Below are 21474 nucleotides of genomic sequence, written 5' to 3' on the forward strand. Positions count from 1 at the left end.
ACAAATTATAGACATCTTAAATACTTTAAACTGTTTCTTGGTCTTGAAATGAACTAATAGTATTCATTCAGATGTCTTGAAAACAGGTAATTAGAGCTTTTGCTGTGGTCAAATATTGCTAGGTCCAGCTTCAGGGAGGTGGGGGAAAAGGGAATTAAACACACATCAGGTATGTTCATTTGTTGACCCTCAAACCTCTGAACTGGCAGTGTTTGAAAGGGAAGGCATAAATTTGTCTGAACTCTGTGGTTTTAAAAAGTAATCAGGAATTGTAAAGCATGCCATCATCTACAACAAAACTATTTTGTACTTTCAGTCTTTCCAATTGTGGCCTTGCACAGGCAGAACAAGGTGTCACCTGAAGTCATTTAGGGGCAACAAAACGTTTTACTTTCTGTATTTAACTAGGAATGATGAATATTTCTTAGTGGTTGAGAAAATCCTGTAACTTTAGTGCTGATCCATTCTATCACCCTGGTTCTCGTTTGCATTTCTTCTGGGTGTAAAAACCATCTCCAGCAGAGGCTGCCTTTCTATGGGGTGCATGGATAAGTCATTGTTTTTCTGGATGTTGTTCAGGCCTCTTCCTTTCATTGTCTGTACTCTGCAGCGCCTCAGAAGAGTCACTAGGATTGCCTTCATCATGACCATGGCAATAAACTTCCCCACACAGCTCCGGGGGCCAAATCCAAACGGTTGGAAATAGCGGGAAGGAACCTGCGGAGAAAAACGTGAGGGATAAGCTCAGAGACAGATTTTTCTCCATAAAGGCAGTGAAAATTATGATGGAAATTGGTAGTAGATATAGTCTGAAAAACTTGTGGAAATAATCTTTTAGGAGCAATTCCTCATTTCACACTGGAAATCCCACCCAAGTCAGGCCCAGCTACAGACACTGACAGAAGTATGGAGCAGCCCTTGGAAATTCGGAGGGATTGTACAGTGACACAATCGAATTCTGTTCACGTATTTGTCTGTTTATCCTGGGAACTACAGGGATTTCACCACAAGCTGTGAAATGGAGTGAAGCCTCTGCTCTTCAAATGCATTAAAGTTCATTGAAAAGTTCTTCAGAAAATGTTCATTATAAAGCTTATAAATATCTGAAATACAGGCTGATGCCTTGTCTAAAGTAATCACTAAGCCACACACCTGCTCCATTTGTAATTATAAAACTAATGTTTCTGAGAACTAATTTGTCATAAAATTAAATGTTAAAATTTTTGATATCTAATAGAGAGATAGCACAAAAAATTATTGTCTTCTGTCCTGTCAGCTGAAATAGGAAATGCAGGATTCCCAGGACTACTGAAGAATCAACAGCCAGTTTCTGCTACTTTTATTGCCATTGAGTAGATCAGTTAAAAAGAAAGTCTGGTTAAAGGAAATTATTTTTCTTCATCTGTGTAACTTCTTTTTAAAAAAGTCATGTGTTAACCATATTCTGATTTCCTATTTAACAAGAATAGAGTAGAAAACATTTATTTATATCAAATCATCTGGAAAAAAGTGTATTGTTTTTTCTTATTTTCAGACTGACAGAAGTGTTCTGTTTAATTTTTTTTTTTTTTAATAAACCGAGCTGTGCTTTTGGAAAAATTATAGATAAATACAAGTGTTTATAACACAGAGCAAGTAGAGCAGCTGGCAGTACAGCACAATGGCAAATGCACAGCCTGTGAAAATGGAAAAATGTTTAAATTCTAACAATGGCATCTTATCATAAATAATGCTGTGGATTGCTATTCACTTAGAGAACTGGAGGAAATTGTGCCTGCCAGAATAATTATGTGGCAAACAGAATGTGTCAAGTCAGATAGAAAATGTGTGGTTAAATATTTGGTCAAGGGGGAATATTTTTAGTAGCAAAATGTCCTTGTAAATTAAGCAAGATATCAATTTTTGATAGAAATACTTGGAATGTAAATAATGGGTGGCAAAATGGAGTCTATTCACAGGGAATTGTAATTTTGATAAACTTCATCACTTACTCTTCTTGAATTTTCTACAAAAACTTTTTTTATGGGTTGTTGTTTTTAATGCTGTGTGTAGGATTTGCTCAGGGTAATCCAACAGCAGTTGAGAAATTTTAACTAAGTGGATTAATGCTCATTTTTTGTGTGTGGCATATTTGATACTCTTAGCTTTTTTGATAAGAAATAGGTAAACCTTAAAGGTTTTTTTTCTGGCTTGAACAATCATATTTTTTAAATTTTCTTAGCTGTTGCTTTGGGGGTTTTTATTGGTGAGTCCATTTTTGGTGTATTAAAGTAGTCTGTTTCCTTCTTTAAAGCTGAAGTTGCTGCTGTCAGTGCTCATGTGTGCAGCTGCTAACATGTCAGTGCAGTTTTAATCTCTCCAGGTTGTTATTGCTGGACAAATGCAGTTTCACAAAACCAATTGTTTCATCAGTAATCAGCAGAGCAGAGGTCTGAGTAAATAATTTGAATCACAGGGAATTACAAGAAGAAAAAATATTCACATATTTCTTTTGATTATAGTTCTCCTGGCAGTTAGAACGTAACTTCATTTGAAATTCAGTGCTGAACGGGAACTTAATTACTCAACATCTGCAGTATTAAGTTAGTTAAAACTTAAAATTTTCATTAGGGTCTGTAAAATACTGTTAATTTATAAAGGAAAAAAAAAATATAACATAGGCACTAGATCCCCAGTCTCTCAGAAGTTACTAAGCTGCTTCACCTCTCCAGAGAATCCTCAGGCAGCCTCAGCTCTGTGTGGGCTGCTGGCAAGGCTCTAGCCCCCTAAAGGCTCTTTATTTTGTCCAGTGTCAGGGGATATGATGTCAGCCATGTGTGTCTGACAAATTTAATCAGAGATTTTTTAATCAAAACTATTATGTCTGGAAAAACGTTTTTCTATATTATAATTATTTTTTATTTAAAAGGCAGCTTGACAGGAAAATATCTGCCCAGCTCTAATAATAATAACAGCAGAAATCAGCAGGTTGTATAGCTAACTAGGCACTTAGACAAAGGGAAAACAGGCTTATGGTCACAAAGTTCTTGAGCAAAGTAAGAGGAAGAGACATTAGCAATAAATAATATCCAAGTTTCTGTAAGAAATAAGATGGAAAACTTACATTTTTCTCAAAATTTTCAAGAGAAAACTCGTTTGGCTTTGGGAAGAATTCGAGTTTGTGCATGCGCCCGATATTGAGGATGATATTTGTGCCCTTTTTCACGGGGTAGCCATCAATGACATCATCCTGTAATGCTTTCCTCATGATCAGGTCCACAACTGGCTGGTATCTCATGCTCTCATAAATAAAATTCTCCACAATTTTTAAGTTTGGCATGTCATCACTTTGTATGTCTCTGTCACCTTGTGGAATAAAGCAGGTGGTGAAGAGATTAGTTGGTTAGGAATTTACTGTGTACAACTATCAGAACATTTTGGGAAGATTCTCGGGTTCTGAAGTTCTAGGAAGGATCCAACAGCTTCTAAGGAGTTTTGTGTAGCCTGACTTATTGAGGAAATCAGGTGTGTTGTTCATTAGCATAAACCCTAGTTTGTTAATTAACAATCTTCTCATCTTCTTCTTAGCGCTCTGAGTCTTTGTTTTTGTCAGCAACAAAACTCTGGGAGTCTTTCCCTGGCTTTTGCAGAAGAGAGCAACAAGGCACAACAAATAAATCTTCCAAGAGCTGACAGCAAGCAGAACCTGGGGATAATCTGGAGCTAATTCTGTAGGGACCTGAAATTTTCACCGTGTGGCTGGGTGTCCATCCCATCCCTGGCAATTCCAGGCAGGATGAGAAGGTTCCAGCAGCATTCCAGCTGGGATGTGCTGCCGTGGGAGCTTCACTGCTGCTTTCAAGCCCCCAGGGGCTGCAGGCTGCCTGCCACAAAAGGCATTTTGTGCCGGGCACTTCCTTAAGGAAAAACATTCTTACCTTAGAGGGTAAGGCTTCAGAAAGAAGTAGGGAAAATGAGTGAGTGAGTACTCTCATGAGGACAGTAAAATAAGGATTATTAAACTACCTTAGAAAAAAAGACTTGTGATACATTTTCCGGTGTTTAACAGACCAGAAGTAAGTCTTAAATAAGAGTGGATGAAATTAGTTTCTATATTGGTTCAGTGTCAGGCTTTGAATGAAAGCTAGAGAAGGGGAAGAATACAAATTTGGAATATCTTGATTGTGTTTTGAATAGTTAGTAATTAGTACTTAGAGGAGGCCAATTTGAGATCAAAATGGATGACAGCAGAATATAATTTTAATTTTGTCTAGTCTTTTCCTTCTAGAGTCATAATGAAACTTAGAGAAGTTCTGTATTTTAGCACAGAGAAATACTGGTGATTAGAATTATTTGAAACAAGTGCCCCCTTTTGCTATTTCAGGGTAACTGGAAAATAATTTCAATGAAACTTGAGGTGAGTGCTGATTTTACAGTGTAGTTGCTAAGGAGAGAATATACCACACTATTTCTAATAGACTATCAATTCTGATGATTCCTATTTTATTTTACAAATTTCTCACATTTTTTCATTTGCTCTTTAATATAATCTTTTACATACAATAGTAGTTCATATGTTTTACAGCAAATGCTTCAGTTAGGGGAAAGTGCTTTAAATTATCAGGTTTAGATAAATTAAATTAGATCACTGCTGAAACAAAATTATATTCCCACATCACTGACTTTGCAGCTCCTGCTTACCCACAACGGTTTCAATTTCTCTCATCATCTCCTCTTCCACTGTGGGGTGCTCTGCAATCAGGATTAGCATAAAGAAGAGAGTCACAGACAGAGTGTCAGGAGCAGCAATCATCATCTCCAGCACACACTGGTTCACATTCTCAGCAGTCAGATCCCCTCTGTTCTGGAGGAAAAGAAAAAAAAAAATGGAAATGTTAGAAAAAATATTAATTGCTGACCTCTGATGTCAACAAGGGTCCTATAGACTGCACAATTTCTGGACAGTCTATCTAATGCTAAATAGCATTTTTTTTTTTTTTTTGTCTTTCAGAGAATGACAGAAAGTTCATGTTCTGATGGGTGTTGTTGTCTTACAGGAAAGCAGAAATGTGTATTCTTAGCTCAGGTCTTTCTTAGTTTATTGTATTTCCTCAGAGCTTGTGAGCTGTCAGAGATTATACAAGATTGGAGCTCTATAGCATTTGAAACCTTTGCAAACAAAAGGCAATACATTAAATAATACACAGGGGTTAGGAAAAGACTGAAGGGACACTCAGGAATAGATGCAAGAGTTTTAGGGACGCTGTTTAAGCCGTGAAATAAATGACAAGCACCTGATCCTGAAGTACAAATATTCCTATTTGAGTCACTCTCAGGGACTCCACATCACCAACTACTCAGCACCTTTTTGTGATGATGTGACTTTTAGAGAGTCATATGAAGATTAAATTGCAAAGCCTGTGTTCAGGAGAATGTCAGAAAAACCAAAACTAGCCATATTTTGAGTAAATTCCCAATACCTGTGCAAAAATCAACTGGGATGCAAAATCCATGTGCTCATCCAACTTTTCGACAGTGGAAAGCTTTTGTCGTTTCTGTTCTATTAAGATTTCCATTGCTCCTTTAAGATCCTTGCTGAAAACAGATGAAATCCAACATATTGATAAATATCTGCACCAGGGTATGACTAGAAATACAGAGATATACCAAGAAAAGAGGATGGCAGAAATTAAGTATTCCTAAGAATAGTTATATGGTTCTCTGCAAAAGTAGTAATGCTTAAGCAAGGTGTATTTTCTTATTATTCTAAATATTTGCTTGCCAGTCTGGAATGAAATCTTAATCTCTTTTTATAGAATAGATTGAAAAGGAGGAAAAGGTGTCTATATACACTATTAAAGAATAAAGATATATTTTTAAAATGTATTACCATTTCTGAAGAATTTGTTTATTTCCTTGTATTTTATACTGTATTTTATGTAAATAAAATGAATTTAGAGACTATAAGGGATGATTTTCAGAAAAATGTAGAAAAGTGTTAAAAGATTTGTATCTTGGAGTAGATGTTAATTCAAACATTTCATATTTAAATAGTAATACTGTGTCAACAATTGGCATTCCAGTGGTCGAAAAAGCAAAGTTCAAAAGTTGTTATAAATTTTGGGGGAATTTTCAATTAATTATAGATTCGAAGGCAATTCTTAAAAAAAAAAAGTATTCTGAAAAGGTTTTGAATGAAATCTTCAGGCTTTTCAAATGTGGGTTTGTTACTGTTGAGATAGATAATTTGTGTTTGTAGGGTAAATATATTTAGAACTTCAATCCCCATAAAGATCTCAGTATTTATAAATATTTTATGTATTAGAAACAGTAAATGGTCCTTTTTGCAAAGTTTATCAGAAGAATATTAGAAGTCTTCATATCCTTTGGTGGTTCTTTGCATTGTCTTAAATCCAGAAATCTTTATATTTTTTTCTTTGCAATAAAAATTTATTAACAAGTTCTTTTTTTATGGGACTGCTTTTGAAATACCAATATTTACTTGCAGGGCCTTTCTGGTAATAACTGGGCCATAATAGTTTATTATCAGCATCACAGGATAAAGCAGTAGTCAGTGCTAGCAAGCAAATATTAGGGAAAGTGAATCTTGTGTCTACTTCTCAAGAGCTGTCAATTAGTTTGGGTGAACCTGATCTTGTCCTTAAAGCCCTTATGTTATGTAGCACCATCAAAGCAATTTATTACATATCCTTCCTAAGGAGCAATTTCACTCACTAGATGGAAAACAAATCCAAAATGAAAGATTGTGACTGCCAGTTCTTTTTAAAGCCAGCTCTCTTTTGGCAGAAGACAAAACAAAATCACAAAACTGGAAGAGGTATTTTGTGTTTTTGCAAAGAGGAAAATGGCAAAATGTATTTGTTCCATATTTAGGGGAAAAAGCCTCAACCTTGAAATGGATTATCATCACACTGAGCACCAGGTTTTAACTCAAATGAGTGGCTGACTCAAAAATGCGTGTTGAGAGAGCCAATAACCAGGTACTACTCGAGGGTTAACCCCTCAGGGGCTGTGCCCTGGATACAGATGTGTTTCCTTGTTTGGATGAGCTGCAAGCTATTCTGATTGTCCTCAACTGGATGGCAAAGATAATTTCATCCATGCAATGGCTTTTTCTGGTCTGAACCGAAGTTTAGTTTCACATTTGAGTGTGCATGAGCTGATATTCTGGTGAATAAATTGGGACTGGATAGGCAGAGCTTTAAACTGGTCCCAGAATTCAGCTACTTGTACCACCAGTGACAAACCTAGTTCTGTCTTGGCTCGGCAGACAGGAGACCTCAGCAGCCACCTTTGCAAGTGTCACAATTTAGTTTCTTAAAGGCAGAGGAAAGCATCAAGGGAAACACTCCTTCATAAAAAGAAAGAAAGACTCTTATGCAACCGCTCTGTAGAATGGTTGATACTCACGCTGCGTCTTTGTACTTCTTGCACAGCCAAGAAATTTTAAAAAATATGTCAGGCTTTAATAAAAGTGCTTGCCAGGCATCAAAGTAGTTTTGAATCTTAAGCACAATGGCATTTTCTGAAAAGAAATGTTTAAAAAAATGTCATTAGTCAAGTAAGAGAAATCCTTCAGGAAATTAATAATAAGGTTGTCTTCCCTACTCCACTAAGTTCATGGGAATTTGATAAGTAACTGGTAGATAACATTTTTAGCACACTGTAAAAAAGGTCTAGGTCTTTGTAGAAACCCTTGGTAATGTGCTACAAGGACACAGAGATGTGTCAGCCAGACCAAGAATCTCCCACAGGAGAGTAGAAGCAGGACAATTGCAGAACACTGAAATGGGTAGTTTAGATGTCCTGATAATATTATTTCTGTCATAGGCTGAAGAAATTGTAGAAAACATACATTTTTAGGTGAACTTTTCAGAGCAGTCGTTTAGTTTGGTGGAAAGATTTCAGATTCTTGCTTGAATATAATTTAATGTTGGAATTGTACCAAATTGGTGCATAAAAGTCTCTTTAAATGATACAATTAATTAAGGCGGGTAACAAGCTAATGTATACTTCTGGTCATATAAAACTCTTCTGTAACTAACACAATAATAAATCAATTTCAATTAATTATGTGGTGATACAAAGGTCTGCTCTTGCTCTGTTATTTTGAGACAGAACTGCTGAGTGGTATCAATGAATTTTCCTTGGCTATGCCTTTCAGACCCATCCTAAGGCCCAAAACTGAAGCCATCAGTACCATCCAGAGGGACCCCGAGGAAGAGCTTGTTGGATGTGTCGAGCATGATCCGCCTCATGAGGTTGAGCACGTTGATGTTCCCCAGCTCCGTCGTGACCTCCTGCAGTTTGTCCAGGTGGTCGATGGTTGACTCCACACAAATCGCGATCATCCGCACCAGCCCGGGGCCAGACAGAGCTGGGACATTCGTGCACAAGGAGCAAAAGGTTTGTTAGTTTTTGTGCCTTCTTTATAGTGCCTCAAATGGTGATAGTAGTGTTGATAAAATGGCAAGTGTTATTGTGTCGGTGGCTGGTGTGAAACCATTCTGGAACTTCACTGGTTTATCATTCTTTGAAAGGAAAACACAGGGATTTCAGACAAACACCACGGCATTTCAGGGAGGACTGGCTGTGTGTGTCGCAGTGATGCAGGGTGCAAGTGCACACTGGGTTACCTTTGGTGAAAAAGGGTCGAATTTCTTTCCAGTGTGCTGGGTTGTTGTTAAATATGATCCCATTCTCGTACATGCCAATGCACTGTAATCCAAGCTTACTCCCAAATCGAGACACGTAATGCCAGTGCTTCATTACATGGAACACACTTGAGGATCTGGGGAAGGAAGGAGGAAAAAGCCCCAAATAAAAAAACTGCTTCATAGACTAAATACAGCATTTGTATTCTGACATTTTACAGTTGCTCCCAAGTGCTGACTCACATTCTTAATTTAGCAGCAAGTACAATGCTTAGCACAAAGTGTTGTTCCTTTTACATAATTAAAAATCTTTTACATAATTAAAAATCTGATCAATGCTTTCAGAATTTATATTAAAGCAATAAGATGTTCTGTTCTGATTTAAACTATTTTTCAATTAAAATGCAAATGGTTAATGAAGGATTTTAAACTGAATAATTTGTATACACAGAAATGTGTAGATATATATGATATACTCAGGCAGCGCTCAGTATCAGATATTTCAGAGCATAAGGTAAAATATTTGATGTGTACTAAATTACAGCTTTACTTTTGTATAGTCAATGCTATGTATTCCTTTGTAGCTCTTTGGTCACTCTCAGACCAAAGACATACTGAAAGCATAAAAATACATCATAATATGATGGTATCATCATAATATGATGGTATGTGTGAGATAAATAATAAATATTCTTAAAGAGACATGTAAGGGAAATCCATCATATGCATAATTCTATTTACAGTCAGCAAGATTAATTTGTTGGTGCTGGCAGAGAGCATTCTTGCTTTAAGATATACTTTCCTTTAGAGGGAGCCAGCATGTCAGAAATGTGGATGTGATGAAACACTGACCAAAGAGAATCCACCCAAAAGAAATAAAATCAGAACAAAGATTTGAAATGAAACAACATGCTTCTTTCTTTACTGTGTAGTATAGTCTATGGGCCAAACCCCAGACTACTAACATGGGTTTAGTTTATTTTTTCAGTCAGGTAATGTAAATGCAGCTTTTGCTATTGAGTGCAGATATTCTTGGTTTCATAGTTTTGCATGACATGGAGGTAAAGTTAATGTTAAAGTTTTTTCCCATGTCAGGGCATACCATCTGTATTTCCCTGAACATTAAAAGATAGTGTTGAATTCTGACAGCTGTCCCCAGAAAGGAGAAGGTGCAGCATGTGTCTTTATGCAGGAGACACATCATAATGTTTCAAGGAAGGGTTTTGTCAAGTGATCTTGCATAAGCAGGTTTTCCATATGAAACTATTTAATGAAGTTCCCCAAAAGACATCAGCTGCTGTAACCAAGACTGCAAGTCCTTCTCTCTGTCCATTAGCAGCTCGGTCTTAGATTTGATGCTAAAAGTTCAGATGACATTGGTGAAAAAAGAAAACATTGATTTTCTTTTACAGAAGCCAGGTTATGTTTGGTTTTGCAGTGAATTTATGATCCACTGAAAATTTTATTCTATGTTCTTGCTTTAAAAAAAAGTTAAATACTTGTTTTCTATGTACAGCCAATTTAAAGCAAAAAATGTCTGAAAAGAAACCATGTATTGACTGTAAATCTGGCATTGTTTAGCAGCACTTCTGGTTTGTTTCTGATGAATTGGTAGCACAAAGAGGGAAATACAGCAATAAGAGTTGGTAGAATTTTCAAAGCATTCAGAGCATTATCAGAATATTTTACTGCTTTAGTTGATATTTGAAACACCTTTGTAGGATAGGAATGTAAACAGTTTTCTTGTCATGATTACTTCTTTCTACAGAGGTTTACATAGAGATGAAGCTGACTTGCACCATGTGGCAAATTCTGTGATTATTCTCTATGCTGCACTGTCTTTCAAACGCTTTTACTTAATGAGAGTATGAATTGATTGACATTGTTACTTCAAAGGCTCTGATTCTTTATCAATTACATGTGGTAAACATTTTACTACTTTTTTTTCTTTTCTATTTCATGGCATGACTTATAATAATCCAATTTAAGAAGAAAGCAATCATCCACTGGAGCTAATAAAATGATAGGCTGAAGTTTAGCATTATGTTTAATAGAGTGCATAATTGAAACCTATGAATAATCCCATTAATTGGAGTGGAATTACTCCTAATACTATAATGCTATATTTGCTTAGTTAAATCACTGAATTGGAGCCATAACCTTCAAGCATTTACTTCCACTTTAAGGAGAAATTTAAAAACGCAGAAAATGAAAATTTGATTTAATCCCACATTGCAGTAAGCCTAGATCCCTAAACTGAATGTTATCTTAATAATAAATGGATAGTAAAATAGATGGTAAATTATTTCTAGGATTGAGCCACAGTACATTCTTACCCACAAAAAAATATTAGGAGAATTCACCAAAACTTCAATAGCAGAGTCTTTAAAAAGACACAAGATAAGAAAAAGGTCTGTGAATAGCAGAAAGTAATAGGCTTTTGTTAGGACAATTTTTGAAAATAATAACTACAATTCTGCTTTAGAATAAAGTAGCAAAGAGGTTGTAAAGATATAAAGCTTTTCAAGTTATTAAGTATAGAAAATAAGGATTTACTTGCTAATTATAAATGTTTCTTCACCGCTGATCCAAACTCTCACAAATTCTCCATATGTCTTATTGTAGTAGTTGCAGGCATTCCCTACTCCCATCCAGAGAAATCTCCAGTGTGAAATGAGGGGACCGATGCCCATACAGTATCCTGGCCCTAAGAAACAGGGGGAGAGAGGTTTGGTCTCAGCAGTGCTCACGGACAAGAAAACACCTCTGAGCATCTCCCTTTTGAAAGGGGGTTTTAAACACGACTGCCACAGCCTGTGCTGGGCAGTTCACACAAACAGTCCTGCTCTGAAACTGTCTCAGAAACTGCAGCTGTGTTGGTGAAGTCTCACTATCTGAGGAAGCCTGTAGTGCTTTCAGTGGTACCTACAACAAACGGCATTCATCGCTGCTTTGTACAACTTCCAGCCACTGCTTGCTTTTGGAGGGACAATGGCTCCATCCTAGAAAGAAGAAATTGTCTTTTGGGCAAGGGTCTTTTCCCAGAATTTCATCCAGGAGTCACTGAATTGGTTTAGAATTATTCCTGTCCAACACCTGTGAGAGGTTGTGCACTGCTCTCCTCCATGCAGCAGGGCGTTGCATCTGGTGGAAAATAAGCTGAGCCATTAATGTCCAAACAAGCCCCCAAAAGGTTCCAGAAGGGAAAGGGAATTCGATGTTGTTCTGTTCTGGAGGGTTTTCAGTGCTAAAGATAGAGAAAGATTGATAGCCTTCTAAAATCTGAACAGCTTCTTAGGTAACTGTTTAGAGCGAACACAATTTAGAGAGACTTAAAGTTTAAAACATGCAAAAACCAGTTTATAATGCACATGAAAATGAGAACATCCTGAGTTGTAAAATAGCATTATATCTTTCTTGTGTACACAAAATAAAGCTGAAGACGAAATGTCATATGGCCAAGCCACAATTATTATGGAAGTTCTGAAGTTAGAATAAGCCTGATTTCCTTTATCAGGAATTTTTAAGGATCTATTACTGAAACTGATTAATAATAAATTTTGTTGTCATACCATGATTATTCAGCATTATTTTGTCACTTAAATTTGAGAAACTAACAAAAATTACTCTGAAAACTTTAATATGGCACAATAGCTAATTTACCTGGTATTGATGAAGTCTCTTCATGATTCCATATCAGAAGGAGAAAGCACATGAGGATGAGTATGGGCACGGTGGCCATGGGCATCGTGTCTGGTACCAGGCTGGTGATGTTGTAGTGCAGCGGGTTCAGGGTTTCCAGGACCATCTTTTCAAAGATGTTCTGCTTTGCTTCAGAAAGAGAGAGAGAGAAGGGGGGAGAGAGGCAGGGGCTGTCAAAGCTCAGATGTGCTCAGCTTTGCTTGGTACCTCTCACCCCCTTTGTAGTTCCTACAAATGAGCAAATCAGCTCTGGACGTGGCTTTATAACGAGAGGGACTGCCTGGAGTGCTTGCCAGGACAAGCTTCATCACAAGTCAAAAGAGACATGAAGCAGACACATTTTTTTGCTTGGGAATAACAAAGGTTTTCTGACCTTGATGTTGAGGCATAGTTTTGGATATTTTGGCTGACAGACCTTTTATCTCTGATATCAACTTTGCTGGCCAACACTGAGGTTTACTCCTTGCAAGTCTCTAACCAAAACACAAGAAATTAAACTTTCAGCACATGTGGAAGCATTGACTGAGTTCACTTGCCAGCTTTTGTCTGTCTTACTTACCTGTTCTCTTCCTGCATGCATGTAGTGCCAGAGTTTCTGAATTTCCAGAATAACTATGGTAGTGATTCTGATAAAGTACCCCAGAACCACAGTTTTTTGTTTGAAATGAAATGTGGTTTTTTTTTTTTTTTTTTTTTTTTTACTCAGCCTTTGTGTGTAACATAATGCATTGATTTATGGTTTTTCTGTTAAATACTTTGAAAAATATAATCTATACCATAACAAACAGGGTCATAGATTATCTGTTGCCGTATTTTTATTCAGGCTGTAACCAGCACTGAGCACAGGAAAGAAAACCCAAGGACAGCCAACAGGTCTCTTATGCATAAATAGAAGGATTAATTTGAAGTTTTTTTGCATGTTTTTGAATTAAATTGTAACATATAAGAAGTTGTACCTGGAAGGAATATGTGTGAGAAGGAACGTGAGTGAGAACTCATTTAACCACAGAAAGGTACTTCTTGAACCTGCACAATATTTTATTAATAAAACATCTTAATTCTGTTCTGGCAATAACTAAGAAGAGGTTTGTTTTGTTTCTTCCTGCAACAATATTTCAAAGTTGAAGGATATATTTACTTAGCTCGAAGCTTTTAGATACAGTATACTTTCAGCAAGTGCTTTCTTGTTTGTCTTGTGCTTTGGTCTCACATTGCAGAAAAAAAGGAGAGCTTGCTTTGTAGTGGCCATCAGTGCTATAATTGTGTTAAACCAAGCCAAGAATGGGATAGATGCTTTCTAAATAGTGAGAATCTGGTGTGTATGGTCCAAGGAGGAAATGTATGGAGTACAGGAAGGGAATATGGGGAAAGGAAGTAAGAAGTGGTTTAAAGCCTTGCAGGTGCATGCAATGCTCTCTTTTGGATGTTTTGTGTGCCAGGCCTCTGGGGTTTTTATGATCCAAAATGACCAATGTGCCAGGTGACCTTTTAGGAACATCTCTGCTATTGCAATAGAGAGCAGCCCACCCCTTCTGAGAGTGTCCAGGGACAGGTCCCATCCTGGGTACTTCCAGCTGTTGTGTTGTCTTGCGTGTTGTGCAAAGAAGTTTTGTATTCACAAGCATTTTTATCATGTAATGGTATTTATTAGTTTAAATTTCCTTGAGTGCTCTTCCTTACCACAACAAAAGCACGTCTGTGTATATGTAAATATTTTATCAGCTTATGTCTCTTTCACTAATACAAGTTTACAGCATTATAGAGGGGGGAAAAACCACACTTGGGGTGTATAGTTCCATTTTTATGTTGCTTTCTCTCTGGATCTGCATAAACTTCATGTTTGTACTCCATTGCCACAGATAGGCACTGATGAACATTGTGTTTTCTGTTTTTTTTATTTCCAAGGTATTCTGCTGTGTGCACAGCAGTTTCACTGCCTCACATTCCTTGTGAAAACAAGTATGGAGCTGGTTATGCATTTGGGTGCTATGAAATAAACCAATTTCATACCTCCCAATGTGGATGTATGAATATTATAGCTGCAGAGTGAGCCCTGGTAGAGTTGAAAGCCCTGATATGTTTGCACAGTGTACTTTACAAGTATGAGTCTCCCCCTTTTATTTTCTAAAAATCAGCCCTGAGTTTTGGTCTTGTTCAGCTCTTAAATACTCACAGCTAAAGCTTATCATTGTTTTGACAGTGGAATGCAGGCAGGTTTCTGTTTTTTCAAAATATACAGATAGCAATGGATTGGGTTTTAGATTCTTGATTACCCCAGCTTCACGATTTTATAGTTTTTAGTAAAAGAATTTTTTTCTTTTTTTATGTCCAACACCTTGCTGTTATATTTATAATTTTAACACCCTGGATTGTGCTGTCATGTAGATAAAAGTACTAAAGGCAAAGTATTAGGTTTGAATCTTTTTTACACTCTTGACCTGATCTAAAACAGTCTTTAGTCAAAGTGGCTTCTCAGGACCTTAAACCTCAGGACCTTAAAGTTGACATTTCCTGTATTGAGGGGTTCTTTCCTTCATTTCAATGAGTATGACTGAAGCAGACTTTCAGGGCTTGCATTTTTAACCTCTTTCTTTTCATTGCAAAAGCCAGCTGGGCCATGAAAAATTCATCTTAAAAATATTTCCACTCAACTGCTTATCCTACTTTTTATGTATATTTACATATATTGCATCTTTTAAGAGCTGCCCACAAGTGAAGTTGCTCCTCATAAAAACTCAAATCCATTTGGATAGTAAGTCACTGAGCAGACTGAAGAAGTTAGAAATGGAACCGAGTTAGAGTGCCCGCTGTGCACGAAGGAAGATTTCTCTAGTCTTACTCATTTTGGCTTGTCTGCTGTAAGTAATTTTTCTTTTCCTTGCAGCTGGTTGAGGTGTCTCAGATCAGAGTTTGGATTATTATTTATGGGGCAAAACTTTCAAAATCCCACTATCCAGTGGGGGAAAAGAGACCTATTATAGGCTTTTGGGACAGAATAGATGGATATGCACAGGCTGGCTGGCCTGGCAGCAATTACAGATCTCGACACCTGGGAAAGCAGCTGCCAGCAGAGGGCCTTTTAGATTACTGATTTCTGAGTCTTGGCTACAAAGCACTAGGAGAATGTTCTTGGTTCTGTCAACATTTTCTTGCTAAAGGTAATGTGAAGAATGATGTCAAGGTCCACAGTAAAGAGAAAAGCTCATACATCTAAAGGACAGCTGTGCTGATACCTCTTATTCTGTTAGAGCTTTGTACTTAATGACTCAGTAAAAGAGCAAATTCATAAAACCATATTATAGAATCGGAGCTGAAAATCTCTCTTAATTTTGAGGAGTTCATAAAAATGCCTGATAACTCTTGAAGAGCCATTCTTGAGTCCTGGAGTTGCTTCCTTTGGAGTGGTTCGTCTGTCAGGAGAGAAAAAAATCTGCTACTTGTTATAAATTCCCAAGTAATTGTATAATACAAGTTATAAATTCCCAAGTAACCTGTATTAGCAGCATCTGAAGCAACTTACCTAGCTTTAAACAGTTTGGAAAAATAAACAGACTTATTTCACACAAACCCCATTTTGTTTTAAAGATCTGCTCCCACTGTACCACAATTTTTGCCAATGTTGATATAGACTGATGGAACACAGTACCTCTGAAATATAAAATAGTAGGTTTTAATTGAGTCGAAGTGGATATTTATCACTAAGTGTACAGCATATGTCACATCCTTGATGGAGGGATTGTCTTGTTTCCTTGAAAGGCTGTGGGGTTTAAAGCTGGGAACGCGTCAGGAGACTTTTTTAAACTTGAGAGTTTTTACCATTCCTTGTGAGAGGTAAATCACTCTGTAAGCATCAGGCTGCACATTTATTTAGTGTTACCCTGGATTCTGTGGTCTCTTCTAATTCTTTAATTCTCTCGGGATGGAAAGTGGATGTCCCTGAGAGTTTTCCATCACAATTTATTGGCTATCTTATATTGCATTCCTTTTGTGACATTTTTTTGTCTTTGATCCGTCGTCCTTTTTTCTTAATAACTTTTCATTTGTCTTATTACATAATTATTTTTATCACTTAATAACTTCCCACTGTGTTTTAGTCACCTGATCCTTTGCATCTGTCAGACATCTCTCATTACAGATGGATTTGCAGTCCCATTGTGCAGTGCTGGCATTTTAAAGTTAGCTGTTTTCATTACTTTGCTTCTGCAGCACTCTGCCTACTTTAGGACTATCTTCTACTTTTAACTCAATACTCTGCATCTCAAAAGGAAGATAAATATAGTAAAATGTGAAAATGAGGGAATAAACCCCCTTTTCAGTCATTTCTAGAGTTTGAGTCACTGGGCTGGAATTTGTGTAGCCGAGGAGGTCTAGCCCATCTAATTATTATGGAAATGTATTCTAGCAGTGTTGAATGATTATTATAGCCTGGTAGAATAATCCTGTACCACTTGATTACTATGAAAACGAATCTAAATAGCACTTACAACTTCATCTGTTGTTTAGGTTAGAGGAGGAGAGGAAGAGAGGAAGAGAGAAGGAAGAGATGACAACTTCCAGCAGAAGCTTGGAAGTGGGAATTTAGTAATGATCATCCTGGCAATTAAAGGGGCTCTTGACAAGTAAAATGAGGAGGTAGAAGCCTAATGTTGTGTCAGAGGGCAGGGAAAAGAGAAATGTAGAACACAGCCATGATTTTGTGATGTTGAAAAAACCTCTGTACTGTGAGATAAGAAAGATTGTTACATTTGATGCCTCTGCTATTACTTTTAATTTTATTTTTTAATTTTGGTGAGTATTCTTATGACAGGGTTACCTTGTTTCACAGCTGAATAGGATCTATCCCTAGAGCCTGCTTCTCTGAGTTTTTAAGTTCTGTCAGCTGCCTTTGATAGCACTTGTAAATTGCTGGTGCATTGCTGCAGTGCTGCTGGTGGCCACAACTTTATCAGCTCCAGTGTCCACACAGCTCAATTTCCTGTCACCCTTTCTACTCAAGGTCTACAGCGAGTTCCAATGTGCAGAGAAGTTTGGAAATGCAACCATAAAATTTCTGTTGTAAATGTTGACATTCCTACTGTCTGGAGTCAGCTTGGTCATTCGGTTTGCTTAGCACCACCCAGTACTGGCATGTGACTGGAAATTAACTGGTCACTAAACCCTTTGCCAGGGAAACAAATGCATTGCAAATATCTTCTATAAATGTAGGGCACCATTTAAATATTACTATTTGTTTGGATTATTATTGTAAGAGCAGTGCCTCTTTTTTATGCCTTTATATGGTGGTTGAGGTGTGATTTAGAAAAATAACTTGCCGATTTTAGCACTTTTCACAAAAGGTCTTGCTGTTGCTTATGAACCACCCCAATGTCCATGAAAAGCATCATCCACATGAGATGGTAGCAGGGTTTCATCTGAAACAAACCATCTCCTGAAGCAGAACAGGTGTGCCAGTGCTTGTGAGCCATCAAAACCAGCTTGGGGTTGTGCAAACTTTTGCAGTAGTGGCAGGACTGTAATTTACTTCCTATCAACCTCAAAGTTTCATTACAGCACCTCAAGCTCTAATTAACTCAAAACTAATCAGAAAATGAGCTGTGGATGGTAACTGAAATCTCTCTAAAGTGTTTTTTATCAGGCTCCTTGTTATGGCTGTGGCAAAGCAGACCTGTATGAGCAGGGTTTTCTGTAGATAGCTGCTGCTGGTTTCTATTACTACAGGGTAGGTGTTTTGTTTCTAATTTCTCAAATAAAAACCAGCTCTCTCTACCATAGTCATGTTTCTGCTGTTGTACTTTTACTGCTAGCAAATACCTTGAGCAATTCAAGTAAAAAGTTAGTTGACACAGAAGGGACAACTCTCTAAGAAATATTAAGTTTTTGACTTTTTCCTCTGGCTATAAGTATTATGTATTCTATCAAAGTATGTAAATTAATCCTGAAGAAAAATTTATCTGTGTGTTTGAAAAAAAAAAAAGACTGAGAAAAAATGCATGACAATTCTCAAACCATTCTTTTTGCAAATGACTTTATTAATCAGACATCATAATTAACTGAGATATAGCAGCTAGAAGAAAGACAGCACTTTTCCATAGCAAACATCAACTGAGATATCTCAAGCTTTGGTTGAATAAAAAAATTCCCAGGGTCAGTTCAAGACTTGTTCTACCTGATTTTTATCCTCGCTTTTTTAAATCTCACTTTTTTAACCTCACTTACTATCCATTTTTTCCGTGCTGTGACAATGATGCTTGGAAATGTCAGTTTGTCCAAAATTCACAACTTCCCAACTAATTCTACATTGCTGTGCAGCAGCAGCTGGCAGTGTCTGTCCCCTGCTGTGTATTCCACCATGACTTTGTCATGGTACACATGAAAAAAATCCACTTGAGAGTCAAAAGCATTAAATCAGACACCACAGAAACACTGAAAAGGTTTGGTTTTTTAATCTGGGGGGGCCACATTCATAAAAACTGAAATTATTTAATAATTTTGATGTAATCTAAACAGCTTGAAAGGTTGCACAAAGTGAATACACTTTCTTAGGAAAACTATTCTGCAAGAACATTGTGCTGTTTTTTTAAAAAAGAAACTTTGTAGAAAACTTGACAAATATATAGCATATTACTGTTGCTTTACTACCAAGAATTTTGCCAAAGACCTGCATATTTTTACTGAAAAAAACCCCTCTGTTTAGATAGTGACAGCATATAATTTACACAAAGATAATTACAGTACCAGATCAAAGCAGCTCCAGAAGGCATACTTCCCACTCAAAACAAAAATAAATCCCATTTATTTAGTGTCCTACCCATACTGTTTGAAGAAAAATGCTAGAATATGAATTGGAGATTTACCTGTGTCTTCTTGTTACTTGCGGATTATTGCCGGTGGAGAGTGCTATCCTGGCTCCTGATGTGCTCCTCTTACAGGTCTGCATAGGTTGTCTGGTGATCATTCCCTCTAGCATCTTTTATGCAGGTGCTTCTTGTTGCTAAGAGATCAGTTGCTTGGAGATGGAAGTTTGTTTATTGTAGTAGATCAGGGGCTGTTGCTTTGAAAAGAAAATTTTGTAATTTTACCTCTACAGCTCCGTGTATCTGCTGCAAAACAGCCAGTGACAGAGATACACGTGCCTAGTGCTGATTCGAATTGTGACTGGAGAGTTAAAACAGAGAAGTAAGCAAAGTTTAGAGTTTGTGTTTAGTGGCTCTGAACAAGGAGGCAGATTTGCCATTTAACTGGAGATACAACTAGCAGAAATTATATGAACTCTTTGCCATGTGTATCTAAAGGTATTTTCAATTTCCAACAGCAAGGGAGTCCAAACATTTTATTCTAAAATAAGAATGTATGAAGTTGTCTGTAGGACACAATCCTTCACTGACACTGCAGAGGACTGACTGCTATCCTATATACTTTGGTATGTGCTGTTTGCTTCCTGTTCCCAGCTGGTTTGATAACTCCTCAGAATGATTGTACAAACTAAGGCTGGTTTCTCTGCTTTGTGGTTCTTCTCCTTTCTGCTGTAGTTTAGGGCAACTCAAACAAACTGCCAATTGTTTTGAAGAACTGCATTATGTGATTACAGGAAACATTAAAGTAATGTCCAAAGATCTATAGGAATAGGTGCTGATGATACTAATAGAGGAGACTAACACAGAAGCATGAATCAGGCACTTGTGCCTGTCACTGATTTGAAGCAAGAGAAATCCAAATTGTCTCAATGTCTGCAATGGGAAATCCTTAGCTGGCTCAGCTGCCTCTTCTGTAAGTTTACCCCATGAGTCCAAACAGGCTGTTTTGGGAAATAGGTCAAAATCATCTTTTTTTGGCTTAGTACTCTCTAGTTTAGAAAATTCAATTACTCAATTCTGTTTCCAGCAAGGCTGTGTCATATCCTGTGGCAGTAAGACACTGTGCATCCCTGTCTTCCACTGTCAGGCCACAAATATAAAAGATTCTCATAAAATGTTTTAATTCTTCTTCTTTTGAAGAAAGAAAGTTATTTTTGAATTCACTCAAAGCTTTAGCATTAACATTTCTTTAATAAGAAAACTCATCTAATGGGGAAAGGGGTCTTACATTTAAAGAACTGTGATCTCACTTGGAACAGAAGGTGTTTAAGGGTTATGTACAGTTGTTCCAGTGATGGAATCTTTTTAACTCAGGAAAGGATGAAAGAGACTTAGAATTTTTTTGAATGCAAAATCTCTTTTGAGAGGCCTCTCTTAAAGTAAATAAATAAATAATGCAGACAGTTTGGGGAGAATAAGGGCTGAATTCATGCACAAATTCTTGTGGCATTACTGCAACCCTGTGGAAGAGACTCAGATTAGACAACCAGAAAAAAACATGATTTCAAAACTCTTCTTTTTCCATGTGTGCATACCATTCCATATCTATTTATTATGCAGAGACTTGTTTACAGTACAAGCAAAAGTGGGCAGAACTAATAATGGATACAACCTGTGGCATAGTGTCTGAAATTGTGAAAGTGTTAAAATTACTTTGTTTTATTTCAAAAAGACACGATAGCTGGTTGTAACTTTTGGGGCCCCCAAAGTTTAGAAGAAAGTCACGCATTAGTTTTTTTTTTTTGCTTTACAAGCCAGCTGTATGTTCTTACTGCTTGTAGACTAGGGATACTTACATTCTGGAGGAGCTGAGTTCTGGGGCTGGTTTTGGTCCATTGCATGATGTATTTCTTATAGATTATTAACGTGGGCAAGCTAATATAAGTGATCAGTTCTGAAGCAGATGGATAATTGTTTCAGAGACACCAAATGAAGAAAGCCTTGTGCAAGAAAGCTATCATAGAGTTCCCAGCTCTTCCCCATAATTTGGAACTGGTTTATGGCATTTAGTGTGGTTATGGTTTCAGCTGCTGAGAAGAACAGCAGCTTGTGTTGAACTTTGTGCTGGTTTTGTGGTTGTGTTTTTCCTTTGTGTTCCCCACGTGTTTTTTCAGAAGCCAGACTTGGTCCTTGTTGCCACTGCAAACACATCATTGCTTTTGTATTGTGTGGAGGAAGGAGGCAAAGGGAAGTTCTGACACTCCAGTGCTTGTGTGGCTGCAGCCACCCCTCAGTGATGGTGTTTTGTTTTATTGGTGGTGGGG

The 21474-nt window shown here is 37.2% G+C and overlaps 1 protein-coding gene across 1 annotated transcript; it reads right to left on the reverse strand.

The window, feature by feature from the left end:
* Positions 1–450: 450 nt before the first annotated feature.
* On the reverse strand, positions 451–12477 carry LOC128794741 (aromatase). Its single transcript, XM_053954934.1, has 9 exons — positions 12318–12477; positions 11211–11361; positions 8637–8791; positions 8201–8377; positions 7411–7525; positions 5460–5574; positions 4681–4843; positions 3104–3345; positions 451–717 (listed from the first exon to the last, which is right to left on the reverse strand). The coding sequence occupies exons 1-9, from the start codon at positions 12460–12462 to the stop codon at positions 451–453; spliced, it is 1530 nt and encodes a 509-aa protein (XP_053810909.1). The 5' UTR covers positions 12463–12477.
* Positions 12478–21474: the final 8997 nt, after the last annotated feature.

This window comes from Vidua chalybeata, chromosome 13 (genome assembly GCF_026979565.1).
Source record: "Vidua chalybeata isolate OUT-0048 chromosome 13, bVidCha1 merged haplotype, whole genome shotgun sequence".
NCBI classification, from domain to species: Eukaryota; Metazoa; Chordata; class Aves; order Passeriformes; family Viduidae; genus Vidua; species Vidua chalybeata.